We start from the raw sequence: 20,274 nt of genomic DNA, 5'->3' as shown, positions 1-20,274 counted from the left end.
ATTTGGCAGCAGCGTCTACTTCAGCAGAAATTAATGCGTACAGGGTGAGAATACACTTATTTGTTTGCCTTTCTGGAAATAAGAGATTTCCCAAGATGAATATCATTTCATTGAAGTGTAAATTTATATGTGCAGAAGAAGTTCAAGCTAAACCACCATTACAGATTATGTAGTTGTAAAAACATGAGTCAAATAGCTAATCTATACTGACTATTATAAACTAACTAATTTCTTAGTTATCACCATGCTTAGGGTGTACCTTTGTTTCTCATTGTTTTATTAAATATCCATATTCTGCATTTGATGGTTTGTGTAAGACTCCAGTCTCCTGTGTAAAGTGCTGATATTATTCTTCCTATTTATAATAAATTAAGCTTTTTAATATATTTGATATATCAGCCGCACAGAAAAGATAACAGAACATACCATTCCACCCTTCGTTTTTCAGACTCATTTTCTACATTTTGGGGTGTCATGGAGGCAGAATCTATCCTGGCAGCAATAAATGTACTGTTCCCGATGTTCCTAGATAGAAGCCCAGTCTATCACAAATCACAGTCGTTCACACACCTACACTCATTCACACTGGACCAGCTTTAAGTTTCCAACATGTCTGTGAAAGGTGGGAGAAAACGATGAATGCAGATGCAGAGAGAATATATAAACTTCACACAGACTTCAAGTAGGCCGGGAATCAAACCAACATGGCTGGAATTATGTGCTACCAGAGTGTTATAGTGGCTAAGATATTGGACTTATGGCAAGCTTGCCGGCCTGTGACTCACTGCGTGACCCTGTATAAGTCGCTTAACCTGCCTGTTATAATCTGTCCCAATGTTGTATGGTAATAAAGCAGAAACACTGTATTGTACTTAGTATATCTGAGATAATTTCTACTTTCCCTGAGTTAATTTTTTTTTGTCTGCTCTCTTATGTTTACTCTTATATAGGGTGGTCCAGGTCTAATTATGCAATTTTCATTACGCTATAACTTATTTAGTTTATTACATACAAAATCACCCAAAAACTCCCGGACCATCGAGAAGTGTGCGAACTGACTACATTAAGAATCATCTTTGCACCAAACTGGAATCATCCCCCCATAAATCAAAGTCATCCATACGATCTGGATAATTTGATCTGGACCACCCTGTATATTTTGCTAGACCTGTTCATAGAAATATTCATCAATTATCCAACCTGCTATATCCTAACTACAGGGTCACGGGGGTCTGCTAGAGCCAATTCCAGCCAACACAGGGCACAAGGCAGGAAACAAACCCCAGGCAGGGCGCCAGCCCACCACAAGGCACACACACATTAGGGACAATTTAGGATCGCCAATCCACCTAACCTGCATGTCTTTGGACTGTGGGAGGAAACCCATGCAGACACGGGGAGAACATACAAACTCCACGCAGGGAGGACCCGGGAAGCGAACCTGCGCCACCGTTCCACCCCTTTCATAGAAATATTAAACCAGAAAACAAATTGGCTAGGCAAATATGCACTGTTATTGTTCAGTCAATTACCTAAAGCTCAGGCTTCTGTGAACTAATTGGAAATGCCCAAGAAATAACAAACAGATGTCCTTTTGAATTAAAGCTAGAAGTAATAAAGTCAAGGTAAAATGCTTTTTTAAACATTATTTAATAAAGGACAATGTCTTATTATGGTTTGTTTTGATGATCTATGTTAATATTAAACCGATTATTCCATTTTTCATGTAGTTCAGTGTTATTTGAACAAAACTAGGGGTAATTTTAGGGGACAAAGAATTCTTAAAAATGCTTTCTATATAAATCAATTAGGTGTTCAAAGATTTATTTTATGAAAAGACTTTCAGGAACAGATTAGCTTCTTCTTAAAGTGGGGAAGTCTGCACACTGCCCTTATTAGCTCCTACCCCACTGAATTAGGATAAAGTCATTAAGATGTCTGCTTATGCTGAATCTCACTGCTTTAAGATGCAGTTACTTGGCTACTACGTTAGTGACTGCAATGTGATGTATGTGCAAAAAGAAGTTAACCTGAATTATTTTAACTTTGTAAGAACTTGTTTTTTTGATTATATATAAAATAGAGATCCTACATTTACTTGTAATTTTGATACTTAAGTACACTCAATACCAGACACTTAAAAACGTCTACTTAAGTAGTTTTCTCATTGGCGATTTTTATTTTTAATTGAATCATTTTACAGAAAGATACTTCTGCTTTTACTCAAGTAAGGCTGTTATTTAATTTACACAACACTGATGATTTCCATCTTGTAAGTTGCTTTGAATAAAGTCAACCAAATGGTAACAATAAAGTTGTTGTATCTCTATAAGGAAAGCCCTGAGTGAATAATAATGAATGGACTGACGGAAACATTTCAAGTAAAATGTAATTGCCTTTTATTTACTGCAGAAAGTTCTTTTTCATAGAAATGTGTGTCTTATTAGGAGGATGTGAAGCACTTGGAATATGAACTGATCTTTCCTGCCCACTGCCTGGCAATACAGTGTACTCTTTAAATTCATTTTGAACATTGTGCACAATATACATGTATTTATTTATTTATCAATCAATCGATTGATTAATTGATTAGCTGTATTATTGATCCTGTGAGTATGTATTATTGTTTTTTCTGCTGCTGCATGCATTTGAATATCCCTGTGGGATTACTAAAGTAACCTAATCTAATCTAATCTAATTGTAACAATTCTTCACCCCACTGTCATTACTAGAGAGTAACGATCACTTACATGGGCATTCAACTCTTCTATGTGGAACTTCTGTTCTTGTAGCTGGCAAACAAGCTGTTTCTTCTCCTCTAAAAGGCCACTAACTGTTTCCTGCAAGTCTAAAATACAAAAAAAGTCATGTACATGTTTAAACCAAAGCAATTAGAAGCTTACAAGTCATATAGTAGTATCTGTAAAAACACCATACCTCTACCCATTAATCACTTGACGAAAGGTTTGTTCCGATACCATCTTTGTAGCAGTACAACGTATGGCAGCTGTCCTGATAAAAGCACCACCATTCCATAGCATACTTCCACTCTATATTGTATAGCACAAGAGGCTGGGACAATATGTATTTAATATTCCAGTGGAGATTAAGCAGAATATTTTTGCTGTCCACCATTTCCAAGCAATACTAAATAAGTCACAGTAATTCAAACAAGGTTTAAGACTCATTACTTTAGCAGGGCGTAATCCTTGTGGAGCTGTGGGCAGATGGTTTGTGATGCATTATCAGTTATTGGATTTTTAAATATCCAGTATATTAATATAGTCATGGCTACAGAGCCTGCTAGTTTTGACAATATTACTGTTCTATTCTCAGTCTTAATATGGAATGTTTGGGCACAGAGGTAATATTATTAACTATAAATAAAACAGATTATTATCTTTCTATATATACTGTATATAGAAACCAATCCCTTTTTAGATAAATAAGCTTTTTAAATGATGGAGAGAAACCTAAAAAAATGATCAGAATCTTTTGGTAAAAACCAATCCACTTTGAATGGTTAAGTATATGGTTTACTATACTAAAAATAAAAATATTATGTGAATTTTGTGTGCTATTGTGCACAAGTTGTAGTTGCAATGTCTGATTTGGTTAATTATCTGCTTGATTTAATCAAATTCTATAATGGTACTTTCCAGGTGAGTGACGTTACACAGCATTTACTTAATTAAAGAAGTCTTTTTTATAAAAGCAATTGTAAAACTCAACTGGGTATATTCTCCATTATCAGACATTTTGGGAAGGGCCGTCTTAATGTATGGGCACAATGGGCACTGGCTGGGGGCCCCAGGAGCATAGGGGCCCACAATGTTTGTAATGCCTATGTATGTTTCTGTTTTGCTATCAAAACAGTGGTCCAGCGCAGTACTTTACCCGGGGGCCTAAGATGCTGATTTTAGGAGCAAGTTAGGTACAGTGATTTAATGAATTGACCTCATCAGTCCTATACAATTAGCTAAGGTGCACATGAAATTGAACGTAATGCTGGTTGTGCAGTGTAATCTAGCAGCTGAGTCATTAATGCTGTCAGGTCTGTGGGGACCCTGGGGAAATCACTTAAATTAGGCAGTGAATGTCAGCTCTGGTGTAGCTTAATACTGGCTCAAATATAACAGAAAATCAGCAGGATCAAATCCAAAACATAACTAAAATCAAACTGAAGTTGTTACACACACATCTAACTCAGAAAGGAGATAACAAATTGTCACAAAAACACACACGAAGATCATAAATACTGTACATGAAGCTGAAAAATACACATGCACTCAATAGAAGCTGAAAATATTAAATATAAAGGGCTATTTCCAACAGCTTGATCAAATAAATAACCTTAAGGAATTATTGTGTACATATACCATGTCAACTCTTGTCTACTAGCAAAAGGTACTGTTTGCTGCAAATGAGTGTTGGAGCAAGATGGCATATTGTACAGTAAAACATCACAGCTTTGGATAAACAAGTGTAATAAAAAATGTAAAAATGTATCCAAGACAAGAATGACAAGGTGGCACATTAACTGGTCAAATACATCTTCTAGAATGTATTTAGTTCAATATGAATTTTATATGGAGTTAGGAATAACCCACCACACAAATATGCCATACTATATAATATACTATATTGTGGGCTGCATCAGGTGTGGGTAGGAGAAGGAGTAGAGAAAGTAAATCAAAGACTTTGTTAAATGGTGCGACTCAAACCACTTACACCTTAACACCAACAGGACCAAGGAGCTGGTGGTGGATTTTAGGAGGCTTAGGCCCCTCATGGACCCTGTGATCATCAGAGGTGACTGTGTGCAGAGGGTGCAGACCTTTAAATATCTGGGAGTGCAGCTGGATGACAAATTGGACTGGACTGCCAATACTGATGCTCTATGTAAGAAAGATCAGAGCAGACTATACTTTCTGAGAAGGTTGGCATCCTTCAACATCTGCAGTAAGATGCTGCAGATGTTCTACCAGACGGTTATGGCAAGTGCCCTCTTCTACGCGGTGGTGTGCTGGGGTGGCAGCATAAAGATGAAAGACGCCTCATGCCTGGACAAACTTGTTAAGAAGGCAGGCTCTATTGTAGGAATAAAGTTGGACAGTTTAACATCTGTGGCAGAGCGACGGGCACTAAGCAAATTCCTGTCAATTATGAAGAATCCACTGCATCCACTTAACAGTGTCATCTCCAGACAGAAGAGTAGCTTCAGTGACAGACTTTTGTCACTGTCCTGCTCCACTGACCGACTAAAGAGATCGTTCCTCATCCACACTATGCGACTCTTCAATTCCACCCAGGGGAGTAAATGCTAACATTAATTTTATTTTTTTCATTTTTATTACTATTTAATTTAATATTGTTTCTTTGTATCAGTATACTGCTGCTGGATTATGTGAATTTCCCCTTGGGATTAATAAAGTCTATCTATCTATCTATCTATCTATCTATCTATCTATCTATCTAATGCTTTCATCTGGCATGGAACTTCATTGTGTTGCATTAAATGGTGTTGTCATCTTATAGCACATCCAGGTCTACATTTAAGTTGTGGTGCCCTTTGCAATGTGTTTATGTAACTTCCTTAAAAGAACTACACTTTTTTCATATAAACCAAAAACACACTGTCTGGTTTCTAGGCCTTACTTAACAGTATAAAATTGCCCGACCGTAAATATGTTTGTGCTTCTGCACATTGACACTGGATTCATTGCAAAGTTCCTGTCTTTCAGTTATTGCTGCCAGAGAAATCCCTTGCTGCCTGCAGTACTGAAAAAGCTGATACTGAAAATAGACAGAATGATGGTGTAAGACTCATTATGAGTCCACAAGCGCACAAAAGTAGGTTGAACCAAATTTAGAAAATCTTAATTAATGTAAAAAGTACCATGATGATGTGTTCCATATATTATTTTAACCAATGACAACATTTATTTATATAGCACATTTTCATGCAAACAATGTAGCTCAAAGTGCTTTACAAGATGAAATAAAAAGGAAATTAACATAAAACATAAACAAACAAGATTAGGCAAAAATATTATACAGTTCTGCAATACTGAATACTGTATCAGTTCATAATTTATCCATACAGACTCACAGCGCCATACCTTTCACCTGTTGTTGGTATTGAATGTAAGGGTCAGGGCTTGGGTCTTGGGGTTCAGCCTCCTCTTCAAGTGCAATGCAGTCAGAAATACTGGGCAACAGTTCATCTAGGCAGGGTCTTGACGCTAAACTTAGATATTTTAGTTTCCTGTTCTCAGAATTCAGCTACAATAATAATACAAAAGCTAAGTTAATGTAAAAGCACTGTTAAACCATATATATATGTTTAGTAGTTATCTATAACATGTTATAATGTTGGTGTCTATACATAGCAAAAAAATATGTAACAGTCCTTTTAATAGAAAACAATTGCCTTGTCTAAGTTTTACTCATTTTATCAATTCAGTCTGTTAGATTATTTTTTTAATATTTAATACGGCTTATTAAAAAAGTGGGTAACACTTTAGTTTTGGTACTGCAAAAGCACATCTATTACCCAGTTACTGTTATGTTACAAGACCTTAACAAAGGCTCCTTTTGGTAATATCTTGATCGTCATATTAATTGTAAATATGAAGGATTCATGGGTCTTACACGAAATATGTAATATTAAAGAGAAACGTGCTCCTGTTAAGCCACCTCAGACCACGCAAAAGTGAAGTTTTGTTGGTAGGTCACATTGCAGAGATCAATAAACCTTTTACTGATGCTTGTAAGTGTTAGGAAGATCCAAAGAAGTGTTTTTAAGGTCTTCTTACATAACAGTAAATGAATAATAGATGCATTTTGCAGTACCTAAACTAAGCTGTTACCAAAATGCGTCGTACACTAGAGTTGATCAAAAAATACCTAGAGAATTAGAGCTTAATCTTAGTTGATCATTTCAGTAATCTACAGTGACCATCTATTATCAAAAGAAGAAAAGTAATTCATAAAAACAGTCATTAGTTAAATTTACATCAACTTTTCTCCATGGAAAAACCTACCTATAATTTCAACTATAGTGTATGCCGGCATATTTATTTGAAATATAACTCAAAACACTCTGGTGTTTAATTCTTTTCATGTGATTATTTAAAATTCAAAAGATAGGATACACTAAGACAGCGAAACAACAACTGATAGAGTTTAGTAGTTACAGTATAACAAAGTTAGCAAAAATAACAGGTTCTTCTCCTAGCAATTGAAGAAGACAGAGACAGATTAAAAAAGATCTTCCATGGTCTGTAACTAAAGTCAAAAGTACTGAAATAAGCCTAGGCAGATCATTAAAGTTAAAAGAAGGATACACTGTAAATTTGTAAGCCGATAATAATAGCATGTACTATGAACAACTGTTTGTTTGATATCCAGAATCTTGGACAACTAGAGTTGTGCATCTAGACATTCAGTTGTTCTGTGGTAGCAACCACTCTAGCAAAAATTTAAACAAACAGTACTAGAAAATGGTGGCAACCATAAAGGTTGTATTAAGGAGAAAAGGCAGAGATTTTTTAACCTTGGGGATCGGGAGATAAAACGCAAGTCAGCAACAAAGCAAAGTTCTTAACCAAAAGTCCATCAAATCTTTTTGCATTGCCTTACTAAGAAACCACAAACTGATTAAACCTGAAAAAAAATAAATAGCAAGAAGTTGGAAATCAGGTCAAAAATAACAAAAAATGCACATGATTAGTAATTTTATCCAGTGCTCAGGTGATTCATGAATGTACACATTTGTTATTATGTCATCACTCTGATGACATCACACACTGCACCTTCTCAGAGCATTCTGAATATACTTACTGTGGCAATGGACTAGGCCAGGGGTGTCAAACTCCGGTCCTGGTGGGCCGTAGTGACTACAGGTTTTCATTCTAACCCTTTTACTAATCAGTGACCAGTTTTCACTGCTAATTACTGTAACTTCTTTTCCCTTCATTTCAATAGCTTTGTTTTTAAGGATTCAGTCCTTTGAATTTATTCTTTTGTTCATTGAATGACAGCCAATCAGAAATGAGACGTGAAACGAGCCAACAGATGACAGACTAAACTGGGATATCAAACTCCAACCAATTTCACTCCAACCAGTCTCTTAATGAGAAGTCAATTCTTGCTGTTAATTAAATCCGTCATTTATCCCTCTGTTGATTTTTCTGTCTTGGTGACCTGAGAGATCAGCCTTACTGAGACCTTCACCTTTCTTTATTTTCAGATATTGTGTGATGGGCACAGGTGAGTTGGTCGTGTGGCGCCTTGTTTTGTGTCTCATTATTGTTTGTCTGCTCATTAAGGAAAAAGAGACAACTAAGGGGCCTGAGTCAATTTAATTAGAACTAAGGCAAAAGAAGTTAATTAGCAGCAAAAACTGGTGGCTAATTAAGAAGATGGTAGAATGAAAACCTGCAGCCTCTGCGGCCCTCCAGGACTAGAGTTCAACACCCGTGGACTAGGTAAATGCTAGAAAATGGCAGCGCCCATAGCAAAACAAAATGGCATTGTGAAATAAAGTGAAATCATATTCAGCTTCTCCAAAACCTTTTTTTATATATTTTATGAAAATGACAATCATAAGAATAAAAAAATCAAAATGGTAATGTGGCAAGATGTAAAAACATTCAAGTATCAATTTAACAAAACACTTAAAGTGAGAAAAGAACTAACAAAATATGTAAAAATAGAGGTGAGAAAAAAATTGATGAAAAATGATCTAGTCACATCCCTGAATATACTTCTGGTCTTGTAACAAATGAATGGCTTGATCTGATCTATGAAAGAGTGTGCTCGAGTCTCTTGGGCCAGTGAATTGACCCTTTTTTTTCTTAAGATCCGACACTTCCTGCACAGAAGTCAGTTAAAAAGGCTGGTTCATGGTGTGAACATACTAAAAACATTAGTCTGGAATGAATGTTACATTTTTATATTACTAATTTGTCACTTGGAACATAAAAGCTAGGTGTAACTCAAATATCACCTGAAAATAACAAGGTCATATCTGGAAACAGAATTACATAACAAATGTTTCCTTGGTGTACCAGTTACAAAAGTGCAAAATAAAACGTGAATATTTATAATATTTAAGGCACTCTGGTCAGGTAAAATGGCAGTCCTAACTGTTTGGATCTGTCTGCCAAGCATTTTCATATTCTGTAAACTAAACTAAGCAGTTATTGATGAATATACCACTTGCCACATTATTAGTCTTTGCAGTTTTACCTTTGTTGCTAAGGCTTCTGCATTCTCTCGGCAGGATTTTTCTATTTCCAGCTGAGTTTGCAAAACACTCACTTCTTCAATGACCATTTGAGAAACTGAAAAAAAAGCAAAAACAAAGCTTATATTTTTGTTGGGTTAGAGATGTCCACATAAATAATCAGCTTTGGTATAGCTTTTTTCATGCACATTATGTTAGAAACATTTCAAATTGGGCAACATTTGTCACAGCATTCGGTGCTGACACCTTAAATATTTAGAATCCTGAGTCTGGTTCCGATGAATGGTCATCTTCTGTGTGGAGTTTGCATGGTCTCTGAATGCCTGCATTGATGTTCCAGTGGATATTCTGGTTTCCCTCTTATATCCACCAAGATGTGTATGTTGGGTCTAATGATGACTGGACCATTTGAGAAGGGGTCTGTGCATTAAGTTGGCCCCGTGATTGATTTGAATTCTTCGTAGTCTATGTGAAGTTTTTATGTTCTCCCCATGTTGTCTGTCTGGGTTTTCCTCTGGATATTCAACTTTTGCTCCCATACCTACAAAGGCATGGTTAGATTAGGTTAACTGGTGACTGTTAATTTAGTCTGTGTAAGTGGACCCTGCAGTGGACTGGCACCCTGTCCAAGGCTGGTTTCTGCCCTGTGTTTAAAGCTGACATGACGGGAATGGTCCTTCACATCCCTGAACTGGATTAAGTAGATTTGAAAATGTTATGTTATGTTATACCCTCCTGCCATTCACAATGACCCAGATTTCATTAAAAGTCCACAATGATAGATAAACATAACAACTATCTAAAGTGTAGTGTAGTAACATGATCAAGCCCACAGAGCCTGCTGGACCATGGCATTCTGTTTCATAGAAGCATCTCTGGCTTACTAAATTACCAGAGCATTTTCTTTATGTGTGATGTTATCAGAAACGTCCAGGAGATTGAGTTTGACTGTAGAGAATACACTGCAGTGTGAGTGATGACAGTCTTTGAAACATATCTATGGCCAGCTAATAGGAAGTCTCCACTGACAGCTGATTATGCTGCTGGCTGGAGGTGAAAATCAGGCCTGGAAGAAAAGAAGTGTAATTTAAAAAGCAGCCTAATGATTCAAAATAATGAGAAGTTTACATTCATCAGCCACATCACTCTAGTAGTCAATTAACATCCCAAAGCTACCATGCTCTTGTGGCTCATTTTGTGGGTTTTTTTTTTTTTTGTAGTCCACTCTAATTCCTGATTGGCATGCAAAGAATTCATTATACAGTGAAGATAAATAAGAACTCAATATTTTCCTTATTAAAGAAAAGAAAGAAGGAAAAGGCATCAAGGTCAGCTTAGATTAGTTATCAAAAAGAAAGATTTTTGAACAATGTATGAAGGATAAGACCTAACCCTGATCCTGGAACAACTGCTGTTTCATATTTTAACAGCTTCTGTTTACTGAACACATGACAGAATATCTTGTTTTCAAATTTCCGTATTTATAATGTAGCTGTGTTTTGAAGGCTAGCAAAGTTGTCCATCGTTTTGTCTTCCAACAGACCTCTCCCTTAATTGGCTATTGTATCTTTTGGTAAGGCTGCTACAATTATAACACAGATCAGGGTAATGAAATGGGTGGCACTTTGGGGTGTCCTGTGAATCCTACTGTCCCCCTACAGTGTATATCCTTTTTTCCTTGTCTAGTCTGCATGAGTAGTTTTTTTATGATAAGGAAGACAGAAAGTTCAAGGTAAAGTAATTATACTCACTAATCATGGTGCCAGAGAGTAGCAATGTGTTGCATGTTTATTAGATAGATAGATAGATAGATAGATAGAATTTTATTTGTCCCCAGGGGTAAATTTGTCAACAGCAGCTATCCTGTAGAAGAGAGACTAAGTGGTTCCTAAATATTTCATCAAAAGGTACATTTCAAATGATACCTAAATTTGAGTAAATTGGGTGCGCTTTGAATAGACAAAAGAAGATCATTCCACAGTTTCAGAACAAGAACCGAGAATCTATGTCTACTCTTGGCACATATAGGAAGGGAGGAAACAGTCAGCAAACAGGTAGAGGCAAAATGGTGACTTTTTGAAGGAACATATAGTGAGACAATAAACTGGAGATATTGAGGAGTAGAACCTTAAAGAACCAGATCATTGGTTTATTAGGAAGCCAGCTGAGAGATTAATGTCGAGGAGTAGTTGGAATGAAACATGGAACATTGAACACCAGTCAAGCTGCTGAATTCTTGACAAACAGAAGAGGTCTAATAATAGTTGAAAGAGACCCAGCCAGGAAAGAGTTGCAACAGTCCAGCCAAGAGAGAACCAGTGCCTTAACAAGGAGTTGTGCGGCGTAATTAACAAGGAAATCCTAACTCATCCTTGAATATTATGAAGAAAGAAACAACAGGATTGTTTAATTGAATAAATATATTTGATGAATGAAAGAGAGAAGTCCAGAGAATCCCGACTGTGATGGTGAAAAGGTGACATCTTCGAGAGCAATGCTTAGAGAGAAACATGAGGAATGAGAATTAGACTGTAAGAATAAGATATCTGATGTTGAAAGGTTGGGTTAAGGTGATGATCATTCATCCATGATGAGGTGGCAAAGAGACGGAGATTTGGGCTGAACCTATGGGTAGTAAGAGTGAAATGAGTGGTGGTGGGAAAAGCCATGAATAGAAATTACATTGATTAACTAAGGAATAAATGTGAAGAGAGAAGAGAAATGTTCCCAACACTGATCCTTGAACCAAACCTGTGGAGAGTTCCTGTGGAGAAGACAAGGAATTAGATCAGGAAAAACAAAATGATCAGTCAAACAGATAGGACCAGAACCAGTCCAAAGTAGAATCACCAATTCCAAGCTTATTGAGGGGAGAGACAAACAAGGAGTGGCTATTGGTATCAAAAGCAGATGAAAGGTAGAGAATAGTAAAGACAGAGGGGAGAGAAGCAGCTCAAGTAGATCTAAAACCATTTGTGACTGAAATAAGTGGAGATTCAGTAGAGTGACCCTTATGGAATCCAGATTGAAAAAGTTCTAGTAGATTGTTGTCCAAGTGAAAAGAGGAGAGCTGTTTGTGGACTATGTGTTCTAGAGTCTTTGCAGGAATGGCAGAAGCAAGACAGGTTGGTAATTCTCAGTGGAAGATGGGTTGAGAGGGGGTTTCTTAAGAACAGGGGTCACATGAAACTTTAGGGATGATACCAGAGGTCAGTAAGACATTAATGACAGTAGAGATGTAGGGGATCAGGAGAGGAGAGATGGACTTAAGGAGATGAGAAGGAATGTGGCCCAGTGCATAGGCAGTGGAACATAAATGTCACAGTTATTTATAGGAGAGAAAGAGAAAAGAGAAGAGCAACACAGGGGAGAGTCGGAGTATATTTGAGCTGTTTTTGAAAGATAGGGAATATGGAAGCGATGAAGGAAGCAAATTATTAGGAGCGATGGATGATGGCTTTTGAACTCCAGCAGCAGTTAAGAGAGAATTAAAGATAGGGAGGAGGTAGTCATGACAATAACAACTTTCTAAAATAGGATGTACATTTCCAGTGTGGCATACTGATTGGGAAGATGTAGGGTCAGAATATGTGAGAAAGAGGAGCAGCATACAGTAAGTGCTAGAGCTACAGTTGTGGGTATGGAAGGCGGTTGTTATTCTTGTACTTCACTCACACTTTTTATATAATATTTTGCCCTCAGTTTGATTCTAATAGGCTTACAAGACTTTACTTGTTTTTAACAGTTAGAAATTGATGTAAATACCAGTTAATTACATGCCACTTTTCTAGGCAAATTGGCCTTTCGTTGTGTTGTAAATGGTTTCTTTACACTTCTGTAGCTGTTTAATCCACTTAGCATAGCTTAATGTGACCCCTACAGCAATGGGCACATGTTAGGATATGAATGTGACAGCAGTTGGTGGCACCTAATTGCAGATGGCAAACAAGAGAGTGCAGTTTGGCATCAACAATTTAACAGATAATGTATGAGATAATGAGCAAATTGTACAGCCCAGAAATGACCCTGCATCCTAAGTACTAAGAAGCCTAGTGCATAGATGGTCAACCCTTCATCTCACACTAGCTGGAAGAATTAACACTGTTAAGATGAATATTCTTCCTAAACTCCTTTTTTTATTTCAAAACATCCCAATATACATTAATAAATCATTTTTTTAGGCAATTAGTTTCGACAATAACCTCATTTATTTGGAATTCAAAACATCCACGCATCAAAAGAGCGACCCTACAAAGACAAAAGGTAGAAGGTGGCATTGCTCTACCTAACTTCCAGTTTTATTACTGGGCAGCAAATATACAGGCGATAAGAACCTGGACACAAATAGAAGAACATACACAGGCATGGACCGCAATAGAAGTAAAATCCTGCAGTATTTCTTTGTATTCCTTGCTCTGTGCACCAATAAACACACGTTATCGGCAATACACTAATAACCCAATTGTGCTCCACTCACTTAAAATCTGGAACCAATGTAGAAAGCATTTTAAGACAGAGAAGCTTCTTTCTGTGGCACCCCTGCAAGAGAACCATCTCTTTCAACCTTCACAAACATATGCAGTTTTTAATATCTGGAAAAATTTGGAATTAACTTGCTTAGAGATCTTTATATAGACAACGTCTTTGCATCCTATGAACAATTACATTCCAAATTTAACATTCCAGCTACACATTTCTTTCACTATCTTCAAATCAGAAACTTTGTTAAACAAAACCTTCCAGATTTTCCTCATCTTCCACCCTCATTCATGCTGGAAAAAATATTGCTCAATCTCAAGGAATTAGACTCCATCTCGACAATATATAAAATCATTTTACAATCCCTTCCTTTCAAAGATCTAAGAGGACACTGGGAAAAAGATCTCTCAATTAATATATCAGAAAAGGAGTGGAAAGTAGCAATGCAGAGAATTCACTCGAGCTCCATATGCGCAAAGCATACAATTATACAACTTAAAATGATATATCGAGCACATCTGTCTCGACTAAAACTCTCCAAAATGTTTCCAGGGCATGATCCAACCGGCGAACGTTGCAACCAAGTCCCAGCCTCACTGGGTCACATGTTCTGGGCCTGCACCAAATTAACATTATTCTGGACCAAAATTTTTAATTACCTCTCAGACAGCCTTGGACTCACAATCACTCCTAACCCATTAACAGCTGTGTTTGGGGTTCTTCCAGATGGGTTTAAAGTGGAGAAAGACAAACAAATCGTGATTGCATTCACTACACTTTTGGCATGCAGACTTATTCTCATAAACTGGAAGAACCCAAACTCTCCTCTTTTAAGTCAGTGGGAAACCGATGTGTTATATTATTTGAAATTGGAAAAAATCAAATACTCAGTTAGAGGATCCGTACAGACTTTTTTCAAAACATGGCAGGATCTAATCAGTAATATTTTAAAATAAGTTCATAAAGCACAGAGAATTTATTAATTTACAGTAGGTATGTTTACAAGCCTTAAATTTAACGCTGTTTGGCTTGCTCTCTCTCTCAGGGGTGGGGATCGATCTGTTCTTAACTTAATTTTTCTCTTTGTAAAAACTTGACTGCTTTGTATGGATTGTAATAAAATTAATAAAAAAAATAAATAAATAAATAAGTACTAAGAAGCCAAAACACCTAGCTCCATACCACCCACACTTTTCACTTTTTGCATGTGTAGTATAAGAGAAAGAATTTTAATGAAGTAAAATTTTTGACTTACTTGTAAACAGACCAACCAAATTTGGAGTTTTATTTAAAAACCATATTAATTATCAAAAAAAGCGGTTAACAGGAGAATTCATTTTAATGAATACAAATACCTGTTCCATTTTCATGTGGTGCTCATAAAAGTTCCCTTTCAAATAAAAGTTCTAAAAAATGTGAAGGACTAAAACTTCACTTGCAATATTTTTCAATCATTTTCTTTATATTTTCTCTGAAATAAAAGGGACATTATATTAAATTACGGACTAACCTCCTGTTCAGAGTTAGTTTCTGACTTGTACCTGATGCAACAGGGAGAATATCTGTCCCCAGCGCCCGTTAGATTATGTTGATTTATGAAATGTGTATACGAGTTATGTTATAATGTTAACTGCTCAGTTTGTGATTCTGTTATGTGAAGTAAAAATCAATTGCTTTATTAAATAATTAATTGCAGCTTCATTATGAATCCACACAGACTGGTCATAGAAACTGGACATATGAAACAAGGATTAAGGTAGCTGACCACATAAACATTCATGGATATCTTCTGACATCACATGCATTAGTCCCACTAATTCTCCATGCCTGCAATGTTTGGTTTTGCTATACTTATTGGATATTCAATATGTAATATACTCTATGTCTTTTTTGGTTGTTTTTGCAAAAGTATTAGTGGCAAGACATATTTTATACTGGTAGTTCACATCCTGTCTAAGATATTATTATTATGGATTTTATTAGCAAAATGTTTTTGTTTGCCATAATTCTAATAAAGCAGCATGATTAAAAAAATATGAATTCCAATTACAGTCAAGGTACAAATTTTAAAATATAAAAATATTTGTTTTATTTGAGACTAACTTGGGCAGCACAGAGGCACAGCCTCTCAACAAGAAGATCAGGGTTCATGTCCCAGAATGTCCCTGCATGGAGTTTGCATGTTCTGTCTATGTCGTCTGTTTGGGTTTCTTCCCACAGTCCAAAAACATGCAGGTTAGGTGGACTGGCGATGCTACATTGTCCCTTGTGAGTTTGTGTGTCTGTGTGATCACTCAACAATGGAATGGCACCCGGTCCAGTGATTATTCCTGCCTTATGCCCAGTGCTTGCTGGGATGGGCTCCAGCTTCTTATTGAACCTGCTCGAGATAAAACAGGTTTAGAAAATGGATGGATGGATGAGATTAATTCCATCCACACAAATAAATGACTGCATATTTTAATACATTCACACTATATTTTAATTTTTAAATTTAAAGATGAAATCAAGAGGGTAGTCATGCATTGATAGTTTTAAGAAATATATGCAAAAGATGAATTTCAAACTAAACGTGTAATAGTTTATTACAACTATGGATCAATCTTTCCTTCTAGTTTCCAATTAATTTATCTTTGATGTTATAGTGACTAATTAATGATAAAAATATATAATTCAAGATTTTGGTCTATAAAAAATATATGAATAAAAACAAGTACAATAATTCTGTACAGTATGAAAGTTTTCATATTGAAAGCCAATTTGTGTTAGGGTGTATTCATCAGAAATATTTTACAGTATTTTCTTAGTTATTCATGTATTTCAGACAGTGGTTGAAGTGGAAAAAATGAATTGGCAATTTGGCGGTGTTGGCTTTTGAAGGTCTGATTGCAAGCTGATTTGCACAAAACTATAGCAAAGAGCAAAAGCCTAGTGAAATTAAAGATTACCGCTCTAAATGAGGGCACCAACCCACTTCAAGCATTGATTACATACTTAAAATAAGCAATTTTGTGCTACATGCTAATTTAATGTTATTTTCAATTCTAAGACATTGTTAAAAAATTCTAAATATATTAATGTATGGGAGGACAGTCTTTTGGATATCTACTGAAATGAATAATGAGCTATGACTAAACCAGTAATTAAACCAGGCCTGTTTATCACTAGTGAGTAAAACACACGCAGCTCTCAGTTTTGATTTTATTCAATTAATCAATTCTTTGTTGTGCTCTTCATGTAGTTGCCCTCTGCATTTTCCATGAAAGGGCAAGGGATTCAATTGCACTATCAGGTGAATATCTATAGTGGAGCATCTCAGCTTTTGCAATTACTTGATTACCCATCTTAAACACTTGGATATAAATAATCTCCTGGGGATAACAGAGATGAAATAGTACACTGGAGAAGGAGTCAGTCTAGTATTTCCAAATATATTCATCAGAAACAATGGAGTACAATAGGTGAAAAAAACCACAAGATGATACTTTGATAAGTTCTTTATGAAAAGTAAGTTCCAACTAAAATGACATAGCCAAGACAATGTGAATTTAGGAAGTCTGACTGGAGTTTTCAGGAGAACTGATAACATAAGGTGAGAAATATAATTTAAGGACATTCATTTGTAGGCTTATTTGTTGAATCTTAAGTATATTCACTATTATTATGAAAAGTCTATAAATGACCATCTACATAGATCACATTGGTGCATTCATCTGATATGACAGAAAATTGCACATACAATCTAAAAAATAGCTGTCTGTTTATTAGATGTATCTGTTTGTCTACCGATATGTAAATGACATATGAAAATGAGTAGACAGCTATTCAGAATATGATATTCACATAAATTTATTAAAATTACTACCTGTGTAAAAAAATCCACTACTCTACATCCACTTTAAGACTTTGTACTGCTGAGTATTTTTGCAGTGATTCTGTGAGTAATGCTTTGCACACACACACACACACACACACACGCATACACACACAGCACATATGTTAGTATGGACTACAGAGTATGAACTTGCACATACAAGCACTGTCTGGAAATACCCACATGCTCAAGCCTTGACTAAAAATCAGAAATGCATTGAGATATTGTGTATTATTTTAAAGTATGAATTATTCATGACTGCTTCCTTCCAGGAGTGCTTCCCAAGGGATGCCTTTAGCAGAAGCAGCCTTTTCAGCAATTTGTTGCTGGGTTGTTTCAGCATTGATGTATTGAACTGTTTTTTTTTTATACAGATAACATCACCAGATCTGGTGCCCTACATTCTGCCAGCCTGAGGATCAAGTAAAAAAAGCCACAAAAGAATATTTTAATTAGTGCTAGAACAATAACCAACAATGTAGGCCATGCCTACAAGGTATGTTTTTCTGATGAATTTACAGAACTTTTTATTCATAAAAAAACAAAAATAACTAGCAGAATAGGTTAAAAACAACTTTAAGAGTGAAAAATACCAACCACAGGCAGGTAAAGATAAGTACTAAGATTTGAAGAAATTAATAAAACCTAGTAACAAAGAAAATCACAGAAAAAAAGCCAGTAACACACCATTGTATATCTAATGTATAATAAAACACTACTGTCTCTACATGTTTAAACATGTGTGTATGTGTGTGCGTGTTTGTAAGTGTGTCCTGCCCCACTAAGCAATCTGATTGGTCAATTTGACTTTGGTCTAATTGGTTAATTTCACTTTGATTGCTCAGTCAAAGGAAATTTAGACAGGAAGTGCTGAGTAAGACAGGTTGACACACACAAGGATACCAGGGACGGGTGGGAGGTTCCATTCCAGATTGCAAAATTTATTTTGTTTTTTTACAAAAGGATTCAAGATGGAGCATTGCAACAACAAAACCGCAAATAACATACCAAGCGACACTGGGTCACTAAATACCAACGAGGCGCAACCTGAGTCACCTTCAAAGACGGGAAGTGTAAAGCAGACAGGAGGCGAGCAAATTATAGAGTCTGAAAAGCAGACTTTACAGGAAAGCAATCGAGATAGTAAGCGCTGGGCAAGAAAGGTTGAGACACATGAGGATCCTGAATAAATGCATAGGCAGAATGCTGATTTAACCTAAGAGATATCAAATACCAGTATTTTAAAATTTATTGTATTACCCATCTTTGACAGGTAACAGTGCTAGTTTAATTTAAGGGGAGATGTGTGCTCAAGCTAAAACTTGTAACTTAAGACTTAAGTAACAATTTTATTTATATAAATGGTAGCTTTCATGGTCCTAGAGTGACCGGTACAGATATTTCAGAATAGTAAACTATAAAAATCCACTCTACAAATGCTACTTGCCTTACTGTATTAGAGGCATCAGGAATTATCTGCCCACTATGGCTATGTGCTGAGCTTTTTAGGAGATAGAAATTTCTAAATATTTTCAAAACAATTTCCAAGATGAGTCCAACATCAAACCTACAAATAAACCCTGGTACAACATTCCAATTTTAGCTGATATGGATACAAAAATGGCTTATATCTTCACCAGACCAAAACATAAAAATAATGGGGAGTGTGTATGGTGCACTCAGAGAAAAAAAAATATATGAGATAGCAAAATTACAGATGTGCTCGATATATAATTTTGAGTTGAATAATTGTATGCTTTGTGTATATAGAGCGCGAGTGGATTCTATGTATTGCTACCTTCCACTTGTTTTCTGAGATGTTGAGTGAGAGATCATTTTCCCACTTTAATCTTGGGTCTTTGAAAGGGAGGGACTGTAAAAAGGTTTTATATATTACAGAGATGCTGTCTGAGTCCTCAAGACTTCAATATTTTTTCTGGTGTAGAGGTAGGTGGGAAGTGAGGAGATCAAAAAGATCAAATGAACTAAAGAAAGAAAACCCAGTGGATAAACTGAATTTATTGTTATTATGTATCAATTTGAATTTGTGTGTTTTATTATTATTTTTTGCATTCTACATATTTTCTATTATTTTTGTAATTCTGCTGGTCCACCCAGACATCATCATTGCTGGGTCCTCCCTCTGCCTTTGTCTGAATGCCAGAGCAAAGGATTCAGCCAGTGGTTCACTGCTTAGTATTATGAGTCTTTATGTGAGTATTGTTTTAGTTTTGATTTCTGGCTTTTGAACTTTTTCACTTCTGTTATTAGATTTTACTTGTGGATGGTGTTTTAAGACTTGTTTTTTGTTTGGTTGCCTTTTAGATAACTCCTTTTTGCCATTTTGAGCATTGTTGTTATATTTTTCAATTTTGTTACAAAGTATTCTTTATTTACAAAGATTGTTCATAGCACCTCTGCCTACACACCAGGGTCTGTAGTTATACCCTCCCTTATAGGGCATATTGATATATTTTGGGGCATTTCTTTATATTTTGAACTGCTAAGCCAGTTTTCCCCACTTTGTTTGTAGATATGCTGAAGCCTGCAGGTAGTTTTATGGGGCAAGCTGGTCTTGGGCAAGTCTCTTCTGGATGTGCCAGTGAAGGTGCTGGCATGCTTATGGTTAGTTTTTCGGACCGCAACCTCAATTCACCAGTGACTCCTA

At 36.1% G+C, this 20,274-nt stretch overlaps 1 protein-coding gene across 2 annotated transcripts in view; it reads right to left on the bottom strand.

Annotated features, from left to right (window-relative positions):
- Positions 1 to 20,274, bottom strand: part of shtn3 (shootin 3) — a 121,402-nt gene that overhangs the window by 49,997 nt on the left and 51,131 nt on the right. For both annotated transcript variants that reach the window (XM_039775616.1, XM_039775614.1), the window contains exons 3-5: positions 9,256 to 9,350; positions 6,123 to 6,285; positions 2,751 to 2,848 (exon numbers count right to left, since the gene is read on the bottom strand). In XM_039775616.1, coding sequence (XP_039631550.1) covers positions 2,751 to 2,848; positions 6,123 to 6,285; positions 9,256 to 9,350 — 356 coding nt within the window. The remainder of the gene's footprint in view (positions 1 to 2,750; positions 2,849 to 6,122; positions 6,286 to 9,255; positions 9,351 to 20,274) is intronic.

The sequence above is a fragment of the Polypterus senegalus genome, chromosome 13 (assembly GCF_016835505.1).
Source record: "Polypterus senegalus isolate Bchr_013 chromosome 13, ASM1683550v1, whole genome shotgun sequence".
Taxonomy (NCBI): domain Eukaryota; kingdom Metazoa; phylum Chordata; class Cladistia; order Polypteriformes; family Polypteridae; genus Polypterus; species Polypterus senegalus.
This window is presented reverse-complemented; position numbering and strand designations above follow the sequence as displayed.